This window comes from Perna viridis, chromosome 8 (genome assembly GCF_037379345.1).
Source record: "Perna viridis isolate PV_CMFRI_1.1 ecotype Kerala chromosome 8, ASM3737934v1, whole genome shotgun sequence".
NCBI classification, from domain to species: Eukaryota; Metazoa; Mollusca; class Bivalvia; order Mytilida; family Mytilidae; genus Perna; species Perna viridis.
The window spans coordinates 26,655,349-26,681,766 of NC_142452.1; the positions used below are offsets into that span (position 1 = coordinate 26,655,349).

At 30.9% G+C, this 26,418-nt stretch overlaps 2 protein-coding genes across 3 annotated transcripts; one reads left to right on the plus strand and one right to left on the minus strand.

The window, feature by feature from the left end:
- Positions 1-103: 103 nt before the first annotated feature.
- Positions 104-6,068, minus strand: LOC148610029 (ribonuclease kappa-A-like). The gene is made up of 2 exons (XM_088541922.1): positions 5,905-6,068; positions 104-942 (listed from the first exon to the last, which is right to left on the minus strand). Exons 1-2 carry the CDS (start codon positions 5,980-5,982, stop codon positions 715-717), a joined length of 306 nt encoding a protein of 101 aa, XP_088398048.1. The 5' UTR covers positions 5,983-6,068; the 3' UTR covers positions 104-714.
- A 3,663-nt stretch (positions 6,069-9,731) lies between these two features.
- LOC148610030 (pleckstrin homology domain-containing family F member 2-like) lies at positions 9,732-25,809 on the plus strand. Of its 2 annotated transcripts, XM_088541920.1 has the most exons (10): positions 9,732-9,816; positions 10,279-10,343; positions 11,572-11,709; positions 12,386-12,449; positions 13,784-13,810; positions 16,334-16,459; positions 17,420-17,529; positions 18,957-19,095; positions 20,744-20,838; positions 22,309-25,809. In XM_088541920.1, the coding sequence occupies exons 1-10, from the start codon at positions 9,801-9,803 to the stop codon at positions 22,336-22,338; spliced, it is 810 nt and encodes a 269-aa protein (XP_088398046.1). In that variant the 5' UTR covers positions 9,732-9,800; the 3' UTR covers positions 22,339-25,809. The 2 variants fall into 2 exon arrangements, with proteins under 2 accessions (XP_088398046.1, XP_088398047.1); XM_088541921.1 differs by lacking the exon at positions 13,784-13,810 and having other exon boundaries at positions 9,737-9,816.
- Positions 25,810-26,418: the final 609 nt, after the last annotated feature.

Consider the following 26,418-nt stretch of genomic DNA (forward strand, 5'->3'; position numbering starts at 1 on the left):
TTTCACCCACTGCCTGATTCATACAAAGACTGCTACTTAATGACATGACACTGCTGACATCCCTGGGTTCACCAAGGGGTCTAATAAATGTGTAAAATGCTCCTTCCTTTTCATACTACTTTAATAACAGTCAATCTACACATTCTTGCTGACAACACATACAAAGAAATACATATATATCTGTCTATACAAATAAAAGTCATCTGAATATGTATATCTACAAATACACTAAGTAAAAGTATATTAAACTTTGGAATTCTTAAATTACACTCCACTAGGATCAAGAAAAATCAGATCAATACAATGTTACTACACAAATTACAGGAACAAGACTCATTAATGGTTGTGTTTACAAGCTTTATTAAAGTCATAAACTTTCTTAACACATTTTATTTTTTTTCCCAACCCATACCTATTAAAGTGATAAATATGTCCATTGTACATGTATATTCTATAAAATTTATTATTACATACTGTACATGTAACTTGATATTGTTTGAATTTAAAGGATTATTCTACAAAGAATGCAGAATTAATTCGAAATTGAAGTTCAAAGTTTGGCTGCATGTTGATGCAAGCATGAATTATCCATTTACAACATCACATACTGAAGACTAGTTACACATGTTCTGCTACCATAATGTTTCTTATATGAGATGGTAAAAGTCATTTTAAAATTTTATAATCAAGATGGAACAATGTTTTCTTTTCCCACTAATTAATGATGTTACTATTTCTAGAATTCATTCTCTGTTGAATACAGGAGAAGAAGAAAAAGAACACGTATATAGCCGCAGCAATTAAACAGTTCAATCCAGCTTGTTCGTATTTTTCATGTATATATGACATGGAATGATTCTTTTTTTCCCACTCATCTTCATTAAATGGAATATCCTCAAACAGAGCAGGGCTGTGTAGCCTGAAGAAAAGTCCAAGTAGTCCCTGAAATTAGAAAAATTATTACTAAAAGCATGGAATCATTTAATATAGGAATTGATTGAGGTATCAAAGGGACGATTTCTCCAAAGATGTTAGTAACATAGACCAGCCAGCACCTGTATTGTAAGCATTGTGACTGAAGTAAAGTGAGATCTCTCAGAAATAAAATATATATTTCTATCTAAACTGTGAAAAGGTAAAATAAAATTATAACCCTGAGGTGTAACAAATCCATTCCTTTACAGTACGATACATGTCCTAAACACAGTCTGAATGGCACAGGCCATGTCGACCAGAGTTGAAACCATATGGACAGCAAGTTTGTTATAACAGTGGTTCCTAACAGATTGTATAAAAAGCCCAAATGGATAGGAAAAAGTGGTCAGCAAAATATTACTCAAAGACTAACTATTTGGTTGAAATAAAGGTTAAACCTGTGCCCCATAAAATTTAAAAAAAAGATGCTGACCTACCAATCTTGTTTTTGTTTAGAATGTAACCGTAAACAGACATATTATTTTTTTATAGCCTAATTGTCCAGAAATCAATACAGGAACCATTTTTTAGATTCTGATCTGATTCCCCAATTAGCTAAACCAGAAATCAGAAAGAGTTACGACAGCTAAAGTTTACAATTTGAAACTTTTTAATCTGTAGTGAATACACCACAGATTTGTTTATACTGAAAGGAGTAAAGGCTAGTTAATATCAGTGGTGACAATGTGTTATTTCTTGTATGTCTGCAAGTCTAGAGAGAAAATTACAAGTATGAATTTTAGTGGTCGTCAACTTATACATGGATATGTATAGTTTTTTTGTTCAATGGCTGCTAAGAAATCAATACAAAATAATTGTTTTACAGATAACTTGAATGCAAGTAAAAACACCTTGAAATGTGAATTGCTCAAAATTGTTCTGTCAGAAGTGACTTATTTCAAACAGGCAGTAGTGTGCTCATAAACTCCTTGAAACAACCTTTTCTATTTTAAGGTTTGTGCATCATTTATCAGGCATTTAGCGAGTGTTTAAATACATGAACCTTCATTTAAACGCAGGATAGCATCATTCTTTTACATGTAAATGCAGGATAGCATGTTAGTTTAAACAAAGAAAAGCAGCATTTTGAAATGACTGACAGAAGCAGTTGTTGATTTTTTTTAAACTCATTATTTGCTTCTTTTCAGCTATTATTTTTATATTTTTTTCTATAATCTCTAAATATCATTCATATACATGTAACAATTACGTTTAATGTTCCTTTCATCATTAACTGTAAGTTTAAGTTTCTTCACTGTCCCTCTATTGTGTGTTTAAGCGCACACTAAGAACATATATTTTAATGCATGACATGAGTGTTCGTTTATATGCACAATAAGATCATTTGTGTTTCGTGCCTTTGCCATTTGGTGAGTGTTTTGTGAGCATTTACAGGTACACTACGGCTAAGGACTATTTTGACCTCTGTCCACGTTGCCAATGCATTCTGGTGGTCACTTTTAAATCTTGTTTAGATTTAACAGAAACAGAACAAAAACTTATTCTTAAGTAATAAATATTACGGTCCTGCTGTATTATAAATAATGTATCTAATTGTATGAACTTGCGGGAACAAATATTTCACAGGTGTCAATAGAGCTTCTTTATAATTTACAGTCATTAATTACCTGTAGGGCGGGGATTAAAGCAGAGAAGCGTGATCATTTGATCATATGAATTACAACAAAGTATCCGCGGTAACCTTTGACAGGTGCCATTTGATCTCTTTAATTGACAATTACCAGTAATCAATCAACGGTAGCAGCATGTTTGAATACAATGCACATGTAAATAAATAAATTGTATTATATTAGAACATTTGATTTAACTTTAATCAAGTGTTACTTAATGGAATAGATTGTATTCAGAATTACTCAATAGTTCAATTTAACTTATATGAATTTGGAAACAACAATTCATCCTGTAAGATGAATTCTGAGATAAATACTTTTACGGCCATGTGATGGAAAAGGTGCTCCCTCCTTTTGCTTATAATATTTAAAATTCCTACAGAAAATCAGCTAAAATTGGATGTGCAACCCCGTATGAAAGATACAACTATTTACAACTGTATCTTCTTTTTCTATGGCACAGCATCATGTTGCTATGAATTTCTCATGGTGGCTAAAGATGCAGGTGTTCTTTCTCAGACTTTTGATTGACAGGTAACCATTTAAATAAAATGTTGAGGGTATGGTTTAGGTAAAGACGCAGTATCGTTGATTGACAGGTAATAAATTATAGGAATATTGAAGGTGTGATTTAAAGTATTGAGAACTGAAACTGGACAGTCAACCTGCACGTACAAGAAAATGTACCTGAGAAGACATATACATATAGGTGATTTAATCTTATGTGTACTGAGATTGAGGAGTTATAAATTGTTTTTATTTTTTTTTGTCAACAAACGTAAAAAAAAATAAATTATAAGATATATGATGAGTGCGGCCTTCATGGAATTCGAGAAATGACATGTTGGTGTATAATCGAAGCGAACGAGGGCTGGTGTTATGAAATTTGCTAAAATTTGAAAGTTACTCTCAACTATGATAATTTATTACGTATCCATTTCAACAACTACAAGTGAAAGGAAAAATAATGCTAAACATACGAAATCTAACTTTTGTCCTGTTTTAGTATTGAAATATATTGGACATTTTCAGAAAAAAGTCTACTTCATTTGAGGTCAGCACACTAGTGTTATAAGATACCAATAAGTTCAATTTATTCTATATATAATAAGCCGTAAAATTCGTACTAAAAGAATTTGAATTTTTTTTTATTAGATCATATCTGGGGGATTCAAACACTATTTCTATTTTAAAAGAGGTTTTAAATGTCGAAATTGTGACACGCTCGGGTATTAAGTAGTGACATTACACAGATAATACACACTATTTCCAGTACAATTAGTGAGATTTGACTAAATAAGTTAACGTTTCAAACACATTGATTGATTTCATTTCTAGTTGACTATGATATGAAATATCATAAATGCATTACAAGATTATTACATTTTGTAAATAGAAAAAAAATGCTTGTAGTGAGCATGATTTAACAAAAACAGTGAATATTTTATTATTTAAATAAAAAATATGATTGCCCTTGTGTCATATACCTGTTTGTATATTCATAAACTAACAATGAATATTTCGGAAATGAAAATAATAATGTTTCTGGAATGAAGTTTGAGAAAAATAAAGTGATTTCAAAATAAAACACTTTAATAGAAATCTAAATTCAAAAGTGCATTTTGATATGCAAAGATTTTCGGTAATTAAATAAAATGAAAAAGTCTTAATCAAAAGGTCTGAAATTTTGATTTAACGTCAGCGGCTATCAAAAATAAAAAAAAAAAAAAAAAGGTTTTTATTTGTAATTATCTCTAAAGTCTTTTGAATGATGGTGTAGAATTTTAAATACTTTCGTGTATTATTACTCTTTATTATCTATGCAAATAAGGCACTTTGTTTGTCGATAGATAACTGTTGCCATGTCAACGAAATGTCAATTAACCTCACACCATGCTCAAAATACAGGGACACACCTATTGATGAAACGTGAATAGCAATGATTGGACGACAGTATTACAAAGGCGTTTATCAAATTTGCATAAGAAATTGATGCATTTCACACATTTTTTGTTATTGTTGGTTTAAAAACTAAAGTAAATAAAGGCAACCCATAAGAATTATTACGTAAGAAACCCGTCAGTAAAATAAGTAGTTCACACGCAAATACTCAATTTTCTTGAACATCACAATTTACAACTTGTATGCTACTGTTTTATATAATAATAGAACAAATTGTTGTCAAAATTGTTGAACTAAGTGAAGGGGAAAAAACAGAAGAAATAATTCGTTCAATTGTCTTTTGTGCGCTAAATCTCAAAGAACTAACTGCACATTTTCACCCATCACTATATTCGGCTAACGTGTGCTCGGATAATATGTGGTTAAATCCGTTGCCATTTGACAACTCATGAACTATGTGGTTCAATATTTCTGAACCATATATTATCCTCCCACTTTCGAATTTTCTTGAAATGACACGATACTGAAATTGGTTTTTTATAGACCGTAAGTTTAAGTTGCACCCATTTGCTTCAAACTCGTTCTTTCACTTAGGAAACACAACTGCGTTATATAGGTAGTCAGCGAAATAAGGAGAACGCAAATACACAACTGTCTTGAACATCGTAATTTTACTATTTGTAACATTCAGGTCAGATGTACAATATTATTACATGATACATGTAGCAACTGGAAATGTTTAAATTAAGGTCTTATGAATTTCTTTACAAAATATATCAAACCTTTTAATTTGTATAAAAACCTAATTATCTTAATTCCTAAATAAACACCTGTTGGCCTCACAATTTTGGCTTGAGGCCAATTATACGTGAAAGAAAATTGATTCTCACGGTCAAGGTAATGACTGACACATTGTTCTTTTATTTGTCAACCGTTTGAACTCTGTAATAAAACTGCCGATCATGGATTAAATCCAATCAACAGGTTAACACGCATCCACCGGAGACTGTGGGCATTGACACTATGCTGTCCACCTGACAGAGTCGACATCTGTCCACTGTGGGCACAAAGGGTGGGCAAAGCGTGGACAACTTGATTTGTCCACCATGGGCGAGTGGAATCGTCAAAATAGTCGTTAGCTATAGTGTATCCTGTGTGAGGGAAACCAGTGAAAGGTATATAGTTAACAGTTCAGTCTCTCATCTGCAATGCTTATAATTATCATATTCACAAGACAAAGTTTGGGCTTGAATAGCATAATTCATTATGAGTCTCATAAATTTTTTTCTTCAAATAAATTTTCCTGATGAACGATCACGATAACACATATCACTCATTATCAGGAAAAGTAACCGTGTGTTTAAAAAAATCGTTTCCGATACATATCAACACCTACCAACATGATAATGCCCCATATACTGATTATTGTACAGCATATTGACAGTTTAGGTCCACAAATAGGACAGGATACCATCTTAAATCGAGCTTATTTTGACGTTTCTTCTCCAATATTTTTCTCGTCATATGATGATCAATGTCCTGGATGCTCCGCACACAAAAAAATGAAGAAAATCAAAACACTGCTTACAAAATTCCGATATGCATAAGAATACTCAAAAATGAGTATAATTAGTGTAACTGATTGCCTTTTATTCAGTATTTTTCTGTAAAGTAATTAAAATATTACACAAAACTTGAACAGTTTTTTTCAATAATTTTTGACCCAATGTACGGTTGCGGACATGATGTATTTCCGGAATTGTTCACGTTTGTTTCTCACGGCCTTAGCTAGTCTGGCAAATCAGTCGTTGGAAGTCAGAGCAATCTTCGGACTATATAATATATGATGTATTATTTTGATATTTTATGTTGTTTGTGTCTGTTTTCCATGTCTGATCTTTGTCCTTGGATTAAATTCTTTTGATTTCCGCTATAGAATATTTTGGTTCGGAATACCTTGATTTCTATAAAAATGTGCACTTTGTCTTAGTTACTTCTATAAGTTTACGTCTATCCAGATACATGTAAAACAGAAAAGTGTTCAGTCTCAGCTTAGTATACGGTAGTTACGATAACGTATGTGAATGGAGGGTTACGTTATCTTAACTACATGTACGGAAGCTCATACCGACCATGCATTTTCCGACATTTTTTGTTTCTTGAAAACTAAAGGTGATAATTAAGTTGAAAATTTTTTATAATGCCTTTTGAAAGTCAAATGTTATATTATTTCAATCCAGTGACAAAGACCAGACATGGAAAATACAACAAGTAAATGAGGAACTCGGAAAAAAAAAAAAAAAAAAAAAAAAAAAAACTGAAAGCATGGAGCAGGTATATCGGTATGGTAAGCGTCCTCTGCTAATCTAGAAACATAAACTGATCATAAAAAGTTAAGTCCGGGGTCGACGAAAGAGGAAAGAAAACTATTACAGGTCGAACAAATCTGTTCTTATGGTGCTGATGGATACACCATAACGACCCACGAGTTCATGATGGCAACCATAAAACTTCTTTATTGATGACTTCACTCTTGTAGTAACATAACCCTGTTCCAGAAGCCATATCAACCCTGTTCCAGAAGCCTTATTGTAGGAAGTCTAACGCTATACAAAAAGTCTACATAGTTACGGCAAGTTCTAGCATAACGTATAAGTTAAAAGGGAAAACTCCATACGCAGGTGCTGAAGGGATGTTGCCACAGATGAAAGGAAAGTTGACAATACGGAATGAAAATTTCATCGCGTTTGTGGCATATAGATTGGTCAGCAGTTTTCTTTTACCATCAATCTGTAAGGGAACATATTGTTTTTACTCTGTTTCTTCTTGTCTTATAACTTCCGTCTCCTCTGAACGGCCAAATAGGTTTAACCAAACTTGACACAAAATATTTAGACCACCATTTGTGGATGTGCATAAAAACATTTTGAATTTTCAAATATGATTGCCTTTTTTTAAATCGTCTAAAATAAATCGTACGAAGTTCATATTCTGAAATGATATTACATACCAAGATAGCGTACCACCGGTCAAAAAAATGAAAAAACAAATCAACAAAAAATTTTTTAAAAAATCTTGAAGGCGTGCAAAGTAATTTTAAATGTTCCTGTTACAATTTTAGGGAACATCTGTTAAGTTGTGCAATTATATCTAGTTTCGTCTTAATTAATTGCAATGTTCGAATAATGAATGTATGAATGAACATTATTACTTATTTTCTTTCTTTTTTCTATTTTTCTATTTATTTAATTTTTTTTTTAAATTACATGAAGCAAATATATATTTAATAGTAATTAAAAGCCAACAAAACTGGGCCGTCTGTGTGAGTTCGGGTAGTCCAGGACGTCTTAAAAAACTTCGTCGGCCAAAAACCGTAAGTGTGGAAAAGAGAACAAATATGATGAAACGCAACATAGCCATCAAAATAGTGAGTTCCACCAGAGGTCACCGGAAGGTCTCCAAAAAAGAGCGAACAAACCTTAAAGTACATCTTCCATGCAGCACTATTCCCTAAGTCTCATTGCCCATTTATATTCAACATCTCCCCATACACGTACGTAATAAATATGGATCAATCATGTTACAAAAAAGTAAACTTTTTATTCAATACAATAGTTTACATTGATAATACATTATAAAGTTTATAAAGATTATAACTATAGCGTGAAACCGTGTTTATTATTATATAATGTGTTCCTATTCAATACCGATTTCCAATGCATCTCCCTCTCCCCATGCCTCACCTCACGTGAATCCCACATTCTCCTATAATCCTTCAAGTTGCCTCATACCCCACTAAATCGGAAGTGTACCTATACAGGATCTGTAAGCTCTGACAACTAAGACTGCATTTGGCTGTATATTAAAATCTATATATTATGTAGCGGTAGAGTTTGAAGAATTAAAAAAACCCGCAAGCTTGACGTGAAAGGTGCACGGGGATTATCTCAGGGACAGCGCACGTGCTCCAGGTTCAAACTAGACAAATACTCTATCGAATACGAATACGAAAACTTTATTTAGATTTAGTATAAAAAATAACAGACAACAAACCGAGTTTTAACCGAATGAAAAAATATATAAAATACACAAGATATACAAAGCATAGAGACTGCACATACAAACAGGCGTGCAACGCTTAAAACCAAAAGAAAAACAAAATACTAACACATACAACACGAACTACACAAAACATGAAAAAACATAGACTGGAAATAAAAAAATATCACAGTAACTAGCGAATTTTACAAGACATACATGGACGATATAAAACACATTTGTATGCACACACATACATGACGTTGGCATGATAAGGCAGAGTACAAAGACACTCAGCGATTAATATGCGAATTTGGATAGAATCATGTCTAAGAAACTTTGTATGTGTTTTTCTTTTTTTTTTTTTTTTTTTTTTTTGGGATTTAATACAATTTTTGTACTTTAAGTACAAGGCCAAACAAAAATATACCTCTGTTTCCTGTTACATGTAAAAAGGAACGAGTTGGTAGGCCTGGATTTTATTTTATTTATACTTATTTTTTCCCAAATTTCATTGAAAACAACTCAAAAACACTTTATTAACTACCTGGACTTTCTGGAAACCGAAAATTGACCACATTCTGTAAAATGTTGGATCGTTTTGTGGTACTATTTTGTTGTTTGTTAACTTGAAAAAAGTCAGTCGATCGATCGATGAGTCAATGATTGAGTCAGTTGGATTATAGAAAACCAAGGTATGATTTTGATTTGCTTAAGTACACTAAAACGATAAAGAAATGATTTATAAACAAAAACAAACCTATATAAAAACACTTTTGATATTAAAATTAGACTCCATTTCCTAGCTACTGTACTTGCATAAATAAAAAAAGCTGTAATTATTTTTTATATAATTTTCGTTGATTGTTTTTCCTTAAATTAAAAAAAGTTTAAAAAAGATCGTTCTGTTCAACTGTAAGAGGATTAAAAAAAAGGTATGTACCCAGTAAACAACTGCACCGGCCAGCAATCTCCTTCAATAAATTATCTGTGATAGTAAACACAATAGATATATCTGTCGGCAAAGTAGCATAACACATAATAACCACTGCGTTAGCCCAATAATGTGAAATAGTCTCAGCTGTTTGTTTACCGGGCCAAAGGCATTAATTAGCCTTCTCTCATCAAGATTTTCCAGATATAGAATTTTTTTCGGAATAGACGTATATCCACACCGTCAAAATTCATGGTTCTAATCATAAGCAAACACCAAATTATTTGTATGGTGCTTATCGAGGAGTGTCATTTGTCAACATGGTTGATAGACTGGGTGGGTTTCCCATCGCTTTATTTCTTTTTACGCCCAATTTAGCTTATTATTAGAATACAAACAAAGGATTAACATGATATTTGTTTTGAATGTATACTTCTATTCTTGTCGTTGGTTGAATTAGTCAGTATGCCTAAAAATTCTTGTTCGTTTACAAAGCGCCGTGGGTGCTTGTTTCATTTTATGTAAAGACTAAAGTTTACATTCACTGTCTTATTTCCTTGCTTGAAATATGGGGATTCTGTCCATCAACAATTTTGGTCTACAATACACATAAATTCAATAAGGGTTTTGAGGTTTTTGTTGATTATTATAATAACATGAGAAACCACTTAGGCAAATTCAAAATAATTTACTGTGACTCACATACATACAATTACATTTGTGTTCATGTATTTATTTAGAGAACAATGACTCATTGTTTTTAATTATAATACTACAGTATTATTTCCTTATTTTCAGTAAACAGCGAGGCAAATTCTAGAAGAGTTGCTTTTATAGAACAATGTTTTGGTGCATCAGGACAGGTATGGTTTTAAAACAATTTTAAAAGAACTGATGATATACATTTTGTAAAAAGAGTAAGTAACTGAAATACACATACATGTACAATATACACTGTAGGGGGCAGAGGGGCGGATCTGATTAATGCTCCTCCATTGAAATTTTAGGATATTTTTTGCATGAATTCATTTTTTTTTCAAATTCTATCCCCACAAATGTTCTTGCTTTGCTTCGCTCAGTCTTTAAATTTTTTTATAAGCCCACTTGAATTATAGATCTCATGCATATGATTGATTGTCATCCATTTGCAAAAAAAATCTATGTATTATCAGAGTAGGAAATCGAAAAAATAAAATAGCCTTACTATCAGGATGTATGTTTACCGACAAGGATTGTTTGCCAATTTAATTTCTTTGATTCTGGGATCAAAGTTTGTTGTCCTATGACTATGACGTGTGACCCCAACTTTTTAAAGAGTTTATAACATCAGCTAATGGATACCTTTTCATACTGCAAGTTTGAAAAAAATCTTAACTTGGGAAGTATTTCAGATTACTGTAAATATGGTTTAAAAGTTTGTTTTTCTTTTGGCAGGAAGCAATAGAAGGTTCTTTATAGGCGGATAAAACTCATTGTACATGTATTTTATTTTTAATGATTTATGAATGAAATAAAGATAATTTCCAATCTACTGGTGTATGGCTTGTGTCATTCGTAAAAATATTGGCAAGATCAGAGACATCTGAATTGAATTCGGAAAATGACTATAACTCCCGATTTTGCAAATTTTTTTACTGCTATATCTTTGTTAAAGGCATGGTGACCTATATATTTTAGAAGCTTATTTCAATACCTTTATACTTGAGATCATTCCATAAAAATTTCACGACTTTCCTAACGTCAGAACTGGTTAGTGTGATTTGTCTTTAATATACATTTTGCATGCATGTATAGATTTATGGTTAGTATACATGTACATATTTATATACTGTTTAAGTGTTTTATAGATGGTTTTAAAACTTGCAGTTTACTGAATTCTGATAGACTTACTATTTAAATCACACAGTGTAGGAGTGAAATTGTATCCACTTGCAGCATTGTTTTTTTAAAGAAAAATATGAACCTATAGGCTTGGGGTTGACATGCTGGTATAGACATACCTCAGTACATGTACACAAACATACATTTATAAGGTAGTTATTCGCTATATACTAATGTCATTAGCTTACAAGTACAATGTATATGTTACAGCCCTTGGGCTTACCTGGGAGAGCATTGGTTGGAGAGGGTGTATTGACCAAAATGTGCAGGAAAAAACCAAAACCTCGGCAGTTTTTCCTTTTCAACGACATACTGGTTTATGGCACAATACTTATCAGCAAGAAAAAAGTAAGTAAGATGACTAATGTCAGTAATGACACGAGTAATGAGGAGATACAGGTTATAACAAAAACTTTTAAAACTGTTTAAATGAGCTTAAAACTGGTTAAGCACATTTAAATTTAGGAAAAATTTTGTCTAAATACCCCTAACTTTAAATTTCCTTCTGAACTTTTGTTATTACTTTTAATTATTCTTAAGACCTTAAATACGTGTACAAATGAATACATATACTTGTACATGTAAATACACATAACATGTATACGTACTCAGTAGAAGTCCTTGAAGAACAAAGTTATATTGGTACCACTGAAATACAGCGTAGTAATATTCAGTTTAAAATATTTAAACTTGACTGTGTACATTGCATGTATGTACCTAAATATGTTATATGTACCTAGAATGGCACCATAGGAATTATTTAAGTCTTATGATATGTTGATTTATATTCAAATGTATTTTAGAAGTGTTTAGGAAGATTAAAGTGTGCCAATTTTTTTTTTATATTTGTTTGACTTTCAAGAGTTTATGTGATTTTCTGTTTACACAGAAGACAACGTTAAAGTTTTCAGTGGCACCAGGTAGATGAAATTTCAGTGGTCCTAGGCCAGAAATTGAAATTCAAACCTAGGTATTTTACACCATGAATTTCTACACTGACTGTATGTGATGATATATTTTTCAGTATAATAGGCAACATCTGATGTCATTAGAAGATGTCAAGTTAGAAAATGTGGAAGATGAAATGTGTAAGTGTCATACTGCCATAATACTAATGTGCATATCTGTAATCTGACAAGATAAAGACTTTTCATGTGATAGTAGTAGATTTATTCTGTTAAATGCTTACCACAAGGGTACAAGTTCAGATCAGCTGCCAGGGGCTAAATGACAGACACAATTGTCTTCCACTTAAAAGCAGAATTCCCCTTTTTCAAATCCAGATTTTACTGTTATGGTTCTTGTTTATTGCTTATTTACTTCTGATTTTGGCCGTATCTCTTTTGTTAACCTTGTAAAATTATGCCTGCTATCACCCTCTGTAAAATCCCTTGTTCCTTGTTGACTTCATTTGTTTTTGACTGTAGATTTATACTGTCACTAAACAGTAAACTGTTGTTTATGTTTTTTTTTAAATTAATAAGTTTTTAAATGGTGTGAATAAAATGAACAAATTTCACTTATTGAAAAAAATGATATAATATACAATTTACCACCCTTGTTCTGATGGTGACTGCTGGCAAACCCTCAGGATACCTTACTTTTTTCTGATAAACCATCAGGTCACACACAGTAAGGATAGTAATTGAATAGGGTCACATTTAAATTGAATTTCAATATAAATAAATTAAATTATTTTATGTCATTCCCCATTAATTGTCTCATGGAAAACCTCAAAACTGCCGAATGTCGATATTCATGATATCTGCTGACACTATCCCAACAGAACATATGAGCAAAATGATTTATTGGTTTTGTTTGTTTGTTGGGGTTTAACGTCCGAGCAGCAATATTTCAGCTATATTCAGATGATTTATTGGAGGGGAGTGTGATGGGCATCATGGAAATTTGATTTTGATTAGGTTTTTTAAGGCAATAAGGACAATGGACCACTTAAGAACAATTAAAAAAGGTTCCAATTACTGATATGGTATTGAAATACAGGTTCCTTTCATCAAATAAAAAAGGCATATTGGGCCTTTTAGTATTTACAACAAAAAATATAGAAAGGTCATATTTTTGTCCCCTGCTGCTGTGGCAAAGAGGACATGGAAATAGTGGTGTTCCTCTGACCAGTCACATTTTCCTCAGAAACCACTTGATGTATTTTGTTTAATTTTTGTAGATTCATTTGTAAGTCACCATTTGTAGTTGGTATTATTATTTTGATTCAAGTTATGGGTCATCTGCATTTCAACATCATTTTTTTTGCAGTGGCACAGGGTGTATGGCTATGAGTGTCTTGTTTACGTTAAAAAATAAAGTGAAGTATTTCTACATGTACATGCATATTTTGAAAAACCAAAACTGCATATTAAAATTCATTAAAAATAGTCTATTAAAAAACGACATTTTCTTGAAGGTAGAGGTTTTACAGCATCAGGAACAGGTATTGTGTGTAGCTATTATGTAACTATGATGTGTTTTTAACATGATTGTAGTGAAGACTTTCTGCTTACATTTCACAGTACTACACTATTTCGTCATATTGGAAAATAGTGGTTAAGCTAGAATTTTTCGGGTATTTTTTTATTTGATTAATATAAATATGAAAAAAAAACAGAAATTTATTTTAAATTTCATGTGTTTCAGTTAGGAAGTCAACATCAATCCTGTCTTGTTAAATTTATTTGGTTGATCAATACAAAATTTCACTATATTGCATTAGCATCTTGTAAAAAAGAATACACGCCAAGTTCACAGAATCTATTTTGTTGAAGTGTCCTTTACAAATTCTTTTTCAATTGCAGAAAGTATTAAACTTAGAAAATCTTCCAAATGGTAAAAATAAAATCATACAGACATACAGACACGATCATCAGAAATATTTCCTTTTAACACTTAACACAGTTTAGTTGGATTTTTTTAGAAATGTCTATTTTCTTTGAGTGTGTTATACTTCCCTATCTCTGTATCATAGAACTGCTCCTATTCATTAGCAGATAAGGACAAAGCATTATTTTTTTTTCTATGTAGCCTTAAAGAAATGGAAATGTGGAAGAGTGATGCATACTTGCAATATACCAAAGTGGATATCAGCAAAAAATCCCAAATTTTGCATTTGTTCGGATTAAGCTTACCCTAAGAGAAACTTGGCAACTTCCTCTTATTTATCCCTTTTTGCTGGGCTGTGGGTAATCTCCCCTTTTGATTAAATGCCGGTAGCATATTAATAATAAATACTTGGCCCACTAGTTTTATGTTTACATTATGCATTAGCAAATACTGAAGTTGAAATCAGAATCAGGTATTAAGTACTTCACCATCTAAGAATCAGGCAAAATGTGTATAAGGTGTGGCTCATGAAGAAAAAATACACAGACATTTTATGCATAATCCAAGTATTTATACCTCATAACCTCAAGAAATTACTGTCAAAGTTTGAAAAGTTGCCTTTTAAAGACATTGATATGTCAAATTTAGTTGAAATGCACTATGGAAAAATGGTGGGAAAATTTTCCCAAATTTTTCCTTATATAAGCAGTAAAAAAATATCTACATCACCGATGCTTCAGGATAAATTTAAATAGCTGTTCAGCTGTTTTTCTAGATGTGTTGAATGTATTTGAGGCAAAAAAGACCAAATTGAGAAATATGATGTGCCACCCATTTCCTGATTCTTACACAGAATGGTACTTAAGTAAATGCCAGGTTTTATGTAAAATTGGTACAACATTATCCTGCTTTGTAATCAGTGATCAAATTAAAGGGAAAATACTTGCTAAATGCCAATTAAAATTCAGTTTCTTAAGTAGAAATTATTTCCTTTTGCTAAAATTTGCTTGTGGGACTCTGCAAATTTTACAAGTGTTGTGCAGAAATAACTGAACTGAGAACTGAGATTTAGCCAGAGGAATATTCTGGTACTTGCTAAAATTGGCTAGTAGAAATATTTATTAAAATCAATCCCTGTATAATTGAAAGTGGTTATTGTAGATATCATTTTTGACATAGCTTTAATATTGAGATAAGCATCAGCCAAAATATGCCACAGTTTTTGCATTTTTTTCCCCAACCCTCCCATCCCAGTAGCATTTATTGAATGGGTGGCTATATAATATAAGTGGTTTTTATATGTTATTGCTGAATATCATCATTTTATGTCTTATTTTGGGGGTTATCTCCCCTTTTGATTGATTGCATTCAATTATTAAATACAGGTAACATATTGATAATAAATATTTTGCCCAATTTATGTTAACTGAATGCATTAGCATATACTGATGTTGAAATCAAATGTTCCTGTGCACTAGCAGACACTGACAAAGCATTATTTTTTTTTACTGTAGCCTTATTTATATTAGTACAAATAAATAATTTAGAAACAAAGTGAGTGCCCATATTAGACAGCTTGAATAGATGAAAGTCCTTTCAAAATTCCATCATGTACTGTGCATTAAATTGTTTGCTATTCAGGGAAGTTTTGGATTTAAAACAATAAAAAGAGTGTGAAAAATTGACTTATGTGACATTCCATGGACTTAATTTACTTGTAATTGATGACATTGGAATTGGAAACTCTAAAGCACTGCTTAAAATACACAGTATTGAAGTTAACAATAAGCTCAAATCTGGTTCTACACACAAGCAAACATATTCCTGCAAATCTTCAATTTTAGGACCAGTAAAAATGTTTGTGTTTCTGTCTTATGTCTGGCAGAAAATTTAAGGCATTTAATAACCATTTCAGCAATAATCTGTGAAGATAACAATTTATGAATTTTTTTTGGCAACAATATCTCAACAATTTATTTTTTCATTATGAAGTAGATATATGTGAGAGAAAATTGTACTATGACGACTGATAACAGTTTAAATTCTTGAATAATTAGCCTTCACAAAATACCCGTAATTTGTTTTATAGTACACTTTTACATGTACTTAGATTTTTACAACTTCAATTTGTTTCCAGCTTTACGAAATGGGTGGAAAATTATAAGTCCCAGTAAATCTTTTGTGGTGTATGCAGCTACAGCAACAGAAAAATCACAGTGGATGTCACATATACGGAAGTGTGTGAATGACTTGTTATTGAAAAGTAAGTCACTGCCACAAGCATTTACATGTACCAGTAATAAAGTGCATGACAAATATATGAATAGTGAAACCTATCTTAATTGAATAATCTGAAAGTCTGTCTAAACAGACACTTTTTTGAAGTCCTTTAATATATTAGTTTAAGTGTAGTTTGAACCTGGGTGAACTAAACATCTGAACATATTCTCCTGTTTTAAAAATCAGTGATATGTTTGTATCATATTCAATTTCACCAAAGCCTTCAAGATTTCATTTGAAACAGAATATAAGTCCAAGTTAATTTGATGCTTACATGAGGTTGATGTAAAATGCTGAATACAAACTTACTGAGTCAAGTCCCTTACCCTATGTCTACCTCCTTAAAGGAGTTCTATTTATACAAACTTCACTGTAATATGGAAGAAAGGGACAATGTGTTACTCTTGCTATCAATCTCAAAATTGACTGAAATGTGATGATATTGTTAAGTGTAAATATTTCATGATATGTGACCAGTTTTTTTTTCAAAAACTATTCCTCATTTTATTAGATGGATTGTGGTAAAAAGAATTGCTTTGCCAGTCCGAACATTTTGTATTGTCTTGTCAGTTTAGAAGATAATGGAAAAATTTCATGACTTGCTAAGGGTCTATAACTTCACCGTCCTATTGTCTGGTACATTTATAATACCGTAAACATGAAACAGATTCAGATTTTTTTCTTCTGCTTAGTTAAGTTTGTCTTTGTTTTTCTTTTGTTGTTTTTCTTATTTTTTCATTGTAAAGTTAAGATGCTTATTGTTTAATTGAATAAATATATTCCTATTCACAACAAATTATTAGTAATTTACTGAATTGCTTGACTTTACGAGCAAAGGCAGTAAATTGGTAACAGCAACAGCGTTAAATTCATAAACCCTTTTCTGTTGGTATTATATTACTTTAAATTTATAATATCTTTGAAACTTGTTTTTTATTTGCAGGGGGAATAACTCAAAACTCAGAAAATGATTCCCCAGTCTGGGTTCCTGATTCAGATGCACCAATGTGCATGCACTGTAAAAAGTCACAGTTTACCATGATAAACAGAAAGGTAAAAATCTTCTGTTACAAGTACATAAATATGAACATATCTGCATAGTTTAATGTCCCAAGTGTATTTAATACATTGCATTTCCATATACATTTACGTAAACAAGTACAAGTAAATATTTATATATTAGGAGAACTAAATCACTTAATTTATGTTTGTATTAGAAATATATCCAGCATTTTTTAACATATTTGTAACTTGTTAAGGGTTATAAAATTGCATTAGAAATGTACATGTGTCTAGCATTTCTTTTTTTAAGAACATTGTGATACATGTACAGTTACAGAGTATTATTATTTAAATTTGGCTGAAAGAGTAATAAAGGGAACACAGATTTTAGGGGAAATCTAAAGAATGTAATCCAGGGATAAACACCAGACGTGGAAAACAGACAAATACAACAATTTACATATAGTAACTTAAATAATACATACATAGTAATAAAAGTAAATTAGCAACTCAGACTGTGATGATTTATTAATTAATTAATTAAGGTCAACACATAAACAAAATATTAACTCAGTTTAATGCATGCAGTAATGAACTCAGGTCTCTTGTATTGTAGGAAATCTGAGTTACCTCCCTTTCTCTATACAAGTCAGAAGGATCAAAACTGTATAATGTTAAATAATAAAAAAAATAGAGAAAAAAGATGAAAATAAAAAAAAAATTATATGTGAAATGAAAAAGAAAAATGAATTACACAATTAATATATAAAGTTATAGGCTTGTTGCTTTTTTAAATGTTTGTAATTTTGACCCCAGATGGTATAAAATCTTCGAGGGATTATAGAGCTTGATGGGGTGTCAACACAGTTAAGACTTTCAAGCTAAATACAAAAGTTTTACTGTTAAAAGATTTTATATTAAAATTGCAATATAAAGTTGAGACATGGTACTTTCATGTTTTTAGTTCCATAAATCTATGAGGCAGTAATGATTGTTTTTTATTGTTAAATAAATCATGACATTGTTTTGTCAACTTGAGAAATATCAGATAAGTCTGTGCATGTGCCAATAAATTGTATAGTGGTGTGAATAAAATATTGTTTATTTTATTCAAATTGAAGATCAATGTATTTTGAGTATTTTTACAAGCACTTTTAGTAACAAATTTTTATGAGTAAGGTTAGAGGATATCATCTTCACCAGTTGAGATTTTCTTAACAATTTAACAAATTTTCTTTGAATTGAGCTTTATATGGGGGGTGTGACATATGAAAACATAGGCCCCATGGACGTAAGTTCCACAATTGTAATTCTTTTATAGAAGAATGTTTATATTCATGAAAGAAACTTCCATTACATTTTTCATAGTGTCCTGATGTTTCATTTCTTTTATGAGACTTTAAAAACAGAAAGAGGAGGAGACATTGTATCATATGCCTGAGCCAATTTGTATATTTCAGTTACGTTTTATATTGCAGCACCACTGTAGAAAATGTGGTATAGTGGTATGTAACTCCTGCTCTAATCAGAAATGGCTACTTCCTCAACAGTCTTCGCACCCACTCAGAGTCTGCCTTACATGCTACCAGCAACTTTCACAGTCCAAAAACATGGCTGGTAAGTGAAGAAAATATATTTTGTGTATAAAATTCATCCTTCATTAACATGATTAAGAATACAAGACAGAGAAAATTATACAAATGGAGCTATTTGTTCACTGGACATTTTGAATAGATTACTCAGGAACTATCAAGTGGTAAATATTTGTCCTATAGTAGAATTGTTTAATCAAGTGGACTTTGAGATGTTTGTAAGATTTAACTGATAAATGCAGGTTTTGGTCCAATAGCACATTCGTAGTTAAGAGGAAGTTTTTTTAACATTAAACTAGAAACAAAGAAATTGCTGAAAAAAATATTTACATTGTAGATAAGTTAAGGTAGATAATACCTATTTTATGGAGCATTCCTTTCTGTCATCTTTCAAAATCATAGGGACTTATATATTTTCAATTAACTACTAATGTTTAAATGATGTAAAAATCATATGTTCAAAATAATTTAAAAGAATTTCTGACATAAAAACTGGCGTGGAAAAATAAAAAATATGAACTGTGAAAAGCCCTTTTCAAAGGGAGATAATGGGCAGGAAAATTATTTAAAAGGGGATACAATTAAGTGACAGGGAATTGTTCTATACAACTGTAATGCATGTTTTAGGTTTTTAATATTACAAGTAAAAGAGTTCTGTGACCCCAAATTTTCATTTTGGAATATCAGAGAATGTCAATTAAATGTTCTTTACATATATTTATGAGAAATTTTATATACCAGATAATGATAATTCCTTACAGAGTCCATATAAAATGTAAAAAACTGCCTCTATTAAGGCTAAATTATCTCAAAATCAAGTTTAGTGACCTATGTTTTTTTTTACAGTAAAACTTTGAAGTATGTTCATTCAAGGTTATCTTTGAGAAAAAACTAAGAAAATCTATCACTAGATATATTAGGTTTGATCTACCTTAATGGATATACTTCTTGTATTTCTTTGCTTTTATTACAATTTCAGTTCAGATAAAACTATACATCCAGGCATTTAAATAGTTGTTTCTGACTTTTGCTTGATGATTTTCACACTGGACAATCATGATAAATTGTTTCATTTTCTTGGAAGGGCAGATTTGCTCTTCAATAGGGGAAAGAGGTGTTAGGCCCATCTGGAACACTATTGAATGTTTTTTTGTTTTTGTGTTTTTTTCAGCTAATATATTGTTCTGATTTTGAAATACTGATAAATGAAAGTTTTTGTAAGAATCAGGCAAAATGGGATAAATTAAAAACATGCATGTCAAAACCCCACCAATCTGACAATGTAATATCACTCAAGGATACTTTCTCTATTGGAAAAGACCATTATATGATCTCTGCATGGCTGGATTTGTTAAGAAATTTTCCAATAGAATATTAGAAAAATGAGGTTTTTGACAGAGTTATCTGCCCTTAAAATTTTCATTTTCAGTGCATTTTAATAAAAATATAACACGGTATACCAAAATGATATAGAAAATCTGGTCTTTTTTCTTTGATTCTGATGGTGCAAATAGTCAAATTAAACTATCAATATGATGAGTTTTTTCATACCAAGTTTCACCCATTGCCTGATTCTTACAGAGACTGACAGTTAACAAAGCTTTAAAGTGATGTCTTGATGCATTTGTATATTTTCTATGTTTAAAGTCCCTATTTTGATATTTTATTACTAGGAATGAATGCTGCCTCTATGAATGATGTTTCTTCAGGAGATGATTCCTCAGATGAAGATGATGATGATAGAGGGGATAGTGCTTCAGGCAATGATGTAAATAACAATAGATATCTTAGGCCAACTAAAACAATATTTTGGTTCCAAGGCCCTCCTTTATCTCTCTTGACGTTTCTCCATAAATACCAACGTTTATCATTATATCAGTATATCATTAAAGTCATTAAAACTCAGTTCTTTACTGTAAACAATGGTACAAATTTTAAGACCAGTAAAAAGAATGCCTTCCTTTATCATATTTTTCATGAAAAATGGCCAGAAAATCAAAAAGTCAACTTTGAATAGACTTAAAGAAATATAGAATCTACAATGATAATGAGTTGATTATGAAGTTTCTCATATCAAGTGAAATAAATTTTATAGTTTTGATCGCGAGGGTTGCAGAACTATTCAAACTATAAAATTTATTTCACGAGATGTGAGAAATTCATATCAACAAGCTTTGAGTGTAGATTCTGATTCTCTAAGGCCCAAAAAAAGTAAAAAATTACCTGAAAATGAAAAGCACACGAAACGTTATGATTCCAAATCGTAGGAAACATGTTGACGTCACACAAACGCAAACATTCCAAACAAATGAAACCAGACGATTTCAAAGGTTTTTTTAACTTCAAATCATCCCAAGTCACTTCATAATTCTTATTTAAGGTAAGGAAACACTAAAATTATCTCATTTAACTGAAATACATCTACAATGGCAATCAAGGCAATTTAAGATGGAGTCCAAGACAATCGATTTCTAAGCCAACCGAACTCTGAGAACAAAAAAGTCACTAGTTATGAGAACATTTTTTTCCACACCGGTCAAGCGGTATGAAAATTGAAGCAAAATTAGAGAAATAAGATTCTTTTTTATAAATTCATGGAAAAAGTGTATGACTTGCATATAATTTTAGCATTTCAAACATAGTGTTACTGATGTGATGTTTTCAATACTGTGTTTGTTTTACCATGTTTTTTTTTCATGTGTCCAACCAATATATCTTTTGCATTTTGGAAATTATATTAAAAAAGTAGTATCACATTTTTATGGCCTTTTCATTATAAGGAAACTAATGTAAACAAATGTACTTGTATTTCCCATGCAGAATTAAAAAAAAATATGTCTTTAGAAAAAGATATGAATTTTATATACAAATGATAATCTCACTTTACATAGACAAGATTATTTATCTTTGGTACATGTAAATATAGTCTCTGTAAAGACCCACCTTTAGATATTAAATTATTACAATGAATGCTGTCTTTAAAGAATCCCTTTTGGGGTGTAAAGTTTGTCAGGTTTTGCTAAGTGTTCTGTTTGCCAAGGTTCAAAGAACTTAAAAAAGTGAATAGTTTAGAAAGGTTTTCACTTTATTCAGGGATCAAAGGTTTTCACTTTATTTGGGGTCAAAGGTTTTCACTTTATTCTGGGGTCAAAGGTTTTCACTTTATTCAGGGGTCAATTAACCCAGGTTTCACTGTATCAGTTTTAAGGGAACTTTGTTTTTTTTTCTTTTTTTTCAGAGTTTTACAGCTTATGATGTGATTAACTAGATTCAAAACCAAGTTGTATGTGATAAAACCACCAGATTTTTGTTATAGACCAGATCAAATGGGCATCAACTAACACCATTGTAAACTACATCAATTTTCATTGTAACTTAGATGTACAAGTTATTTCATAATGTTGCTTTACAACTTAAGTATTAGTGTTTGTAAGAATCAGGCAAAATGGGATATATCAGAAACATGCATGTCAAAACCCCACTTGTCTGACAATGTAATATCACTCAGGGATACTTTCTCTGAAAAGACCATTATTTGATCTCTGCATCACTAGCTTGGCACAAAGATTTTTTGATAGAATTTTAGAAAAATGAGGTTTCTGACAGAGTTATCTGCACTTGAAATGTTCATTTTCAGTGCATTTCAGTGCAATTTTTAACTCAATTGTCCAGCATGATATAGAAAATCATGTCTGTTTCCCTTGATTCTGATGGTGCAAATAGTCCAATTACAGTATCAAAAGGATGAGTTTTTTTCATACCATGTTTCACCTACTGCCTGATTCTTACAGGGACTGACACTTAAGTGACTTCAAAGGATCATGATGATCTTCCATAATTTATAGAAATATACTATTATCCTTCACAATTTAGTCAAAGTATTGAAGTCAGCTCCCCATTTTGAGCACCAAACATATTTTTATGTTTTTTTTGTTTTGTTATTAAAAAGCAAGTGAATGATTCCTGAATTGTGTAATGTTTACCAAAGTCAAATTATTCTATCCTTGATATACCTGTTATACCATTCTTATTTTTAAGAAACAACTTTATGCCTACAAACAGAGGTGGATGGCATATAGGGACTAACCACTCCATCTGCTTTTCCTTTCTCATTCTCTCTTTATAGTGCTATTCCTCCTTAACTATTCAATGAATTTCAAGGAAATTTGATATGTAGGTTTGAATGCATAAATTGCTAACTGCTGCAAAGTAGGTAAGGTGATGTTGAAATGATCTTTAATGACATATTTTTCTTTTGTGGAAAATTAACTCATATTAATCCATTATCAAATTTGAACGGAATTGAATGACTTGTAAAGTATAAAAAAATTCTACATTTTAAGATTTCAGTCATTTTCACAGATGCCTTGGTTTTGACTAAAATCAGTTACATGCATTTTTGAATTTATCAGAGTTTATGGTAATTGGATCAATATCTTTTACATATTTGTAACTAATAGTATCTGTCTTAAGTATTCCATGCACACTTTACGCATTGATTTTTTTCCTTCATATGGGGTTTTAGCTAATCTGTATTAAAATTAGAATGCTCCTTGATTGCTGACAATTTGGGAATTTGACATTCAGTTTTGATTGGTCAAAGTTCATTGTAGTGTCATAAGATCATAAATAACATACATAAAAATTGATGAATCTATGCATATATAACGTGTGATACATGAATCTTCATACAGACAACCAATATAAATGTGCTTTTATTATATATATAAAACAGATTCTAACTAAGAACATTGCAACTCTGAGAACACAGATTTAACATATTTCATCACATAAGTTTTTTTAAATTTTATATGTAAATATTATGCAGATTTGTCTATTAGACTGATAGTTCAGTGTATTTTTTGATGTTTAAAACTCATTTCATTAAGGAAAAATGATAGTTGTTAAGAAATTTATATAGATTATGGTTATGTTCTAAGATTAAGCCATTAATAAATTTTATTTTCTTACTACAATGCTTTCTCTATTTTTGTAATTGATACATTAAGACCTTGTTTTGGTTAATAAACACAAGAAATACTCACTTAGTTTTACTACACTGTAGTTCATTTTTGTAAATGGAGATTTTCATAACATTTTTTATAATACATCTCACAAAAGATAGCACAATTTCTGTCATTTTTAAATGTCGAGGTGAATTTCATTAACTTAATTGTAGTTCCTTGGTGAATGAGATACCATTCTGTGTAAGGATCAGGCAATAGGTGGCACATCATTTTTCTCAGTTTATTTTTTTCCCTCAAATATATATTCAATACATCTAGAAAAAGACCGAAAAGCTATTTAAATTTAGCCTGAAGCATCTGTGACATAGATGTATAAGAATTACATTTAAAACAGGTTTTCCTGTTCATTGCAGGGTTTGGTTAAGGGAGGTTTACCTGTGTATTCACGGTTGGGTCAAGATAGGTTTTTGTGTGTATTGCAGGGTCTGGTTTAGAGAGGTTTTCCTGTTCAGACAAATTTGACATCTTTGTTTCACTGCTTTAGATATTTTTTGCTTTGTTCACATTCCTTGCTGTGTACTATAAAACTTCAAGATTATCATTCCATGTATTTGTGTTCATTAATTTATTCTGCAGTCTGTGAAACTTAAAAATGCACTTTAGCTCAGATAGCATTCACAATTTCAGCATTTTAACCCCATGCATTTGCTGTTTGCCTTACTATAAATGTAATTTTTAAAACATTTCAACAATGCTGTGGATAGCTGGAAATGATTAATTATTAAACTGTTGTAAAATTGTAATGTTTTCCTTCTCAATATATATATATAGACTAAAACATGACTTTACTATTAAAAGAAAAACTTTGATGTGTTTTATATATGAAATCGCAATAAGTGTTTATAAAATAAATGCATGCAATATTTTTTTCTCTATGAAAAGAAAACTACTTGATAGGGACAAGATTTTTTTGTAAGACTGCATTGAAATGTAACTCTAACTTGCTGTATAGAGTATTTATCTCACATGTGTAGAGCAATCTTTACTTAAAAGCAGATATCCTGCAAAGACTTAAGTAATTATGATTTTGCAAAATTTTTAAACTTTAATCACAGATGTTAAGGTTGCCTTGAGTTTTTCTTACATATAAAATGCTTATATGAAGGAAAGACAATTCTTGCTAATGGGAGATAATTTTATTTCAACAAATGAGCAATAATGTTTTATAAGCATGATCATTTTAAACCACATTGAGTGCCTTTATATGTTTTATCTAATGATACATGTGTTAGAAATTAATAGATCTTGTTAGATCCATCAGTGTAGATTACTCCTTTTCTATTTTCATATTGGATACTTTTGAACATTTAATAGTTATTAATTCAGACATTATTGTTTTTTTGTATATAAATGCAGTTTTTCATAACACTTTATTTTGCAATTAGCAGATAAAACCAAGTAAAAAATCTTTATTTAGATTTTCTTTAAAAACTTACTCGCAACTCACATGTTGACCAATCTTGTGGTGTGAAGAAAATTTCTAATTTCAAGATATTTTTAATAAAACTTAAGACCAAGAAACCAAAAGATATTGGACTTTTTTTGATAAATAATACAGAAAATGTCCAATGTTAAATGGTAAAAGCAATAATATAGTGTATACTTCTTTAAATATAGTCTGTTTTTTCAGTTCTTTCTTTCTAGTCTTGTTAATATATGTTCATTTTTAAATTAAGCTATATATATATATATATAAAGATTGCCTCATCTAATCTTTGTTTACTTCTTTCCTGAATGAGGAATATTGTTCTTTCAATGTTAATATGTAGTTATTTGCTGCACACTGCTGTTGATTTGTCTGTTGGGTCACAAGTCTATCCTTCTGTCCACATGTCATATGATAAATTACGTAACACTTTTAGCGATTTTAATTTTTAAACTAATTTTGTTTGTAGTTGAAAAAGCTCCTTTATATTATCATTTCTTGTGTTTCATATTATTTTGTGCTAAAAATGCAACTGCTTATTCTGCTTGATCACCTTGATAGTCTCAGGGAAGCATACAGGCCTCAAGTGCGGGAGGTCCTGGGTAGATTGGTAGTCACTGCTACTCAGCCAAAAACATAGTATATATAAAGGGATATAATAACCACTGGTTGGCTCAGAAACAGAATAAATTGTCCAAGTGGGGTGGCATGCTCACCTGCAGTAATAGATACTGTAAAATCCCGTACAATACAAAGCAATCTGTACCATTGCTCACTCGTTCTCAACTTAAAACGAAGGAAATATCTGCCATAGAACGTTAGACAATAGTTGATCAGTCATTTCTGTCTGTTAATGAAGTAAATGGAAGAATGCATATGAATAGGCAAATAGCTA

Excerpts from the sequence above, each read along its gene's own strand:
- LOC148610030 (XM_088541920.1), top strand. Across the intron at positions 12,450-13,783 it reads AAATGTGGAAGATGAAATGT|GTAGAGGTTTTACAGCATCA; the intron begins GTAAGTGTCATA and ends ATTTTCTTGAAG. Across the intron at positions 13,811-16,333 it reads TTTTACAGCATCAGGAACAG|CTTTACGAAATGGGTGGAAA; the intron begins GTATTGTGTGTA and ends ATTTGTTTCCAG.
- LOC148610029 (XM_088541922.1), bottom strand. The coding sequence starts at position 5,982 with ATGGTATCCTGTCCTATTTGTGGACCTAAACTGTCAATATGCTGTACA. Across the intron at positions 943-5,904 it reads TATGGGGCATTATCATGTTG|GGACTACTTGGACTTTTCTT; the intron begins GTAGGTGTTGAT and ends TTCTAATTTCAG.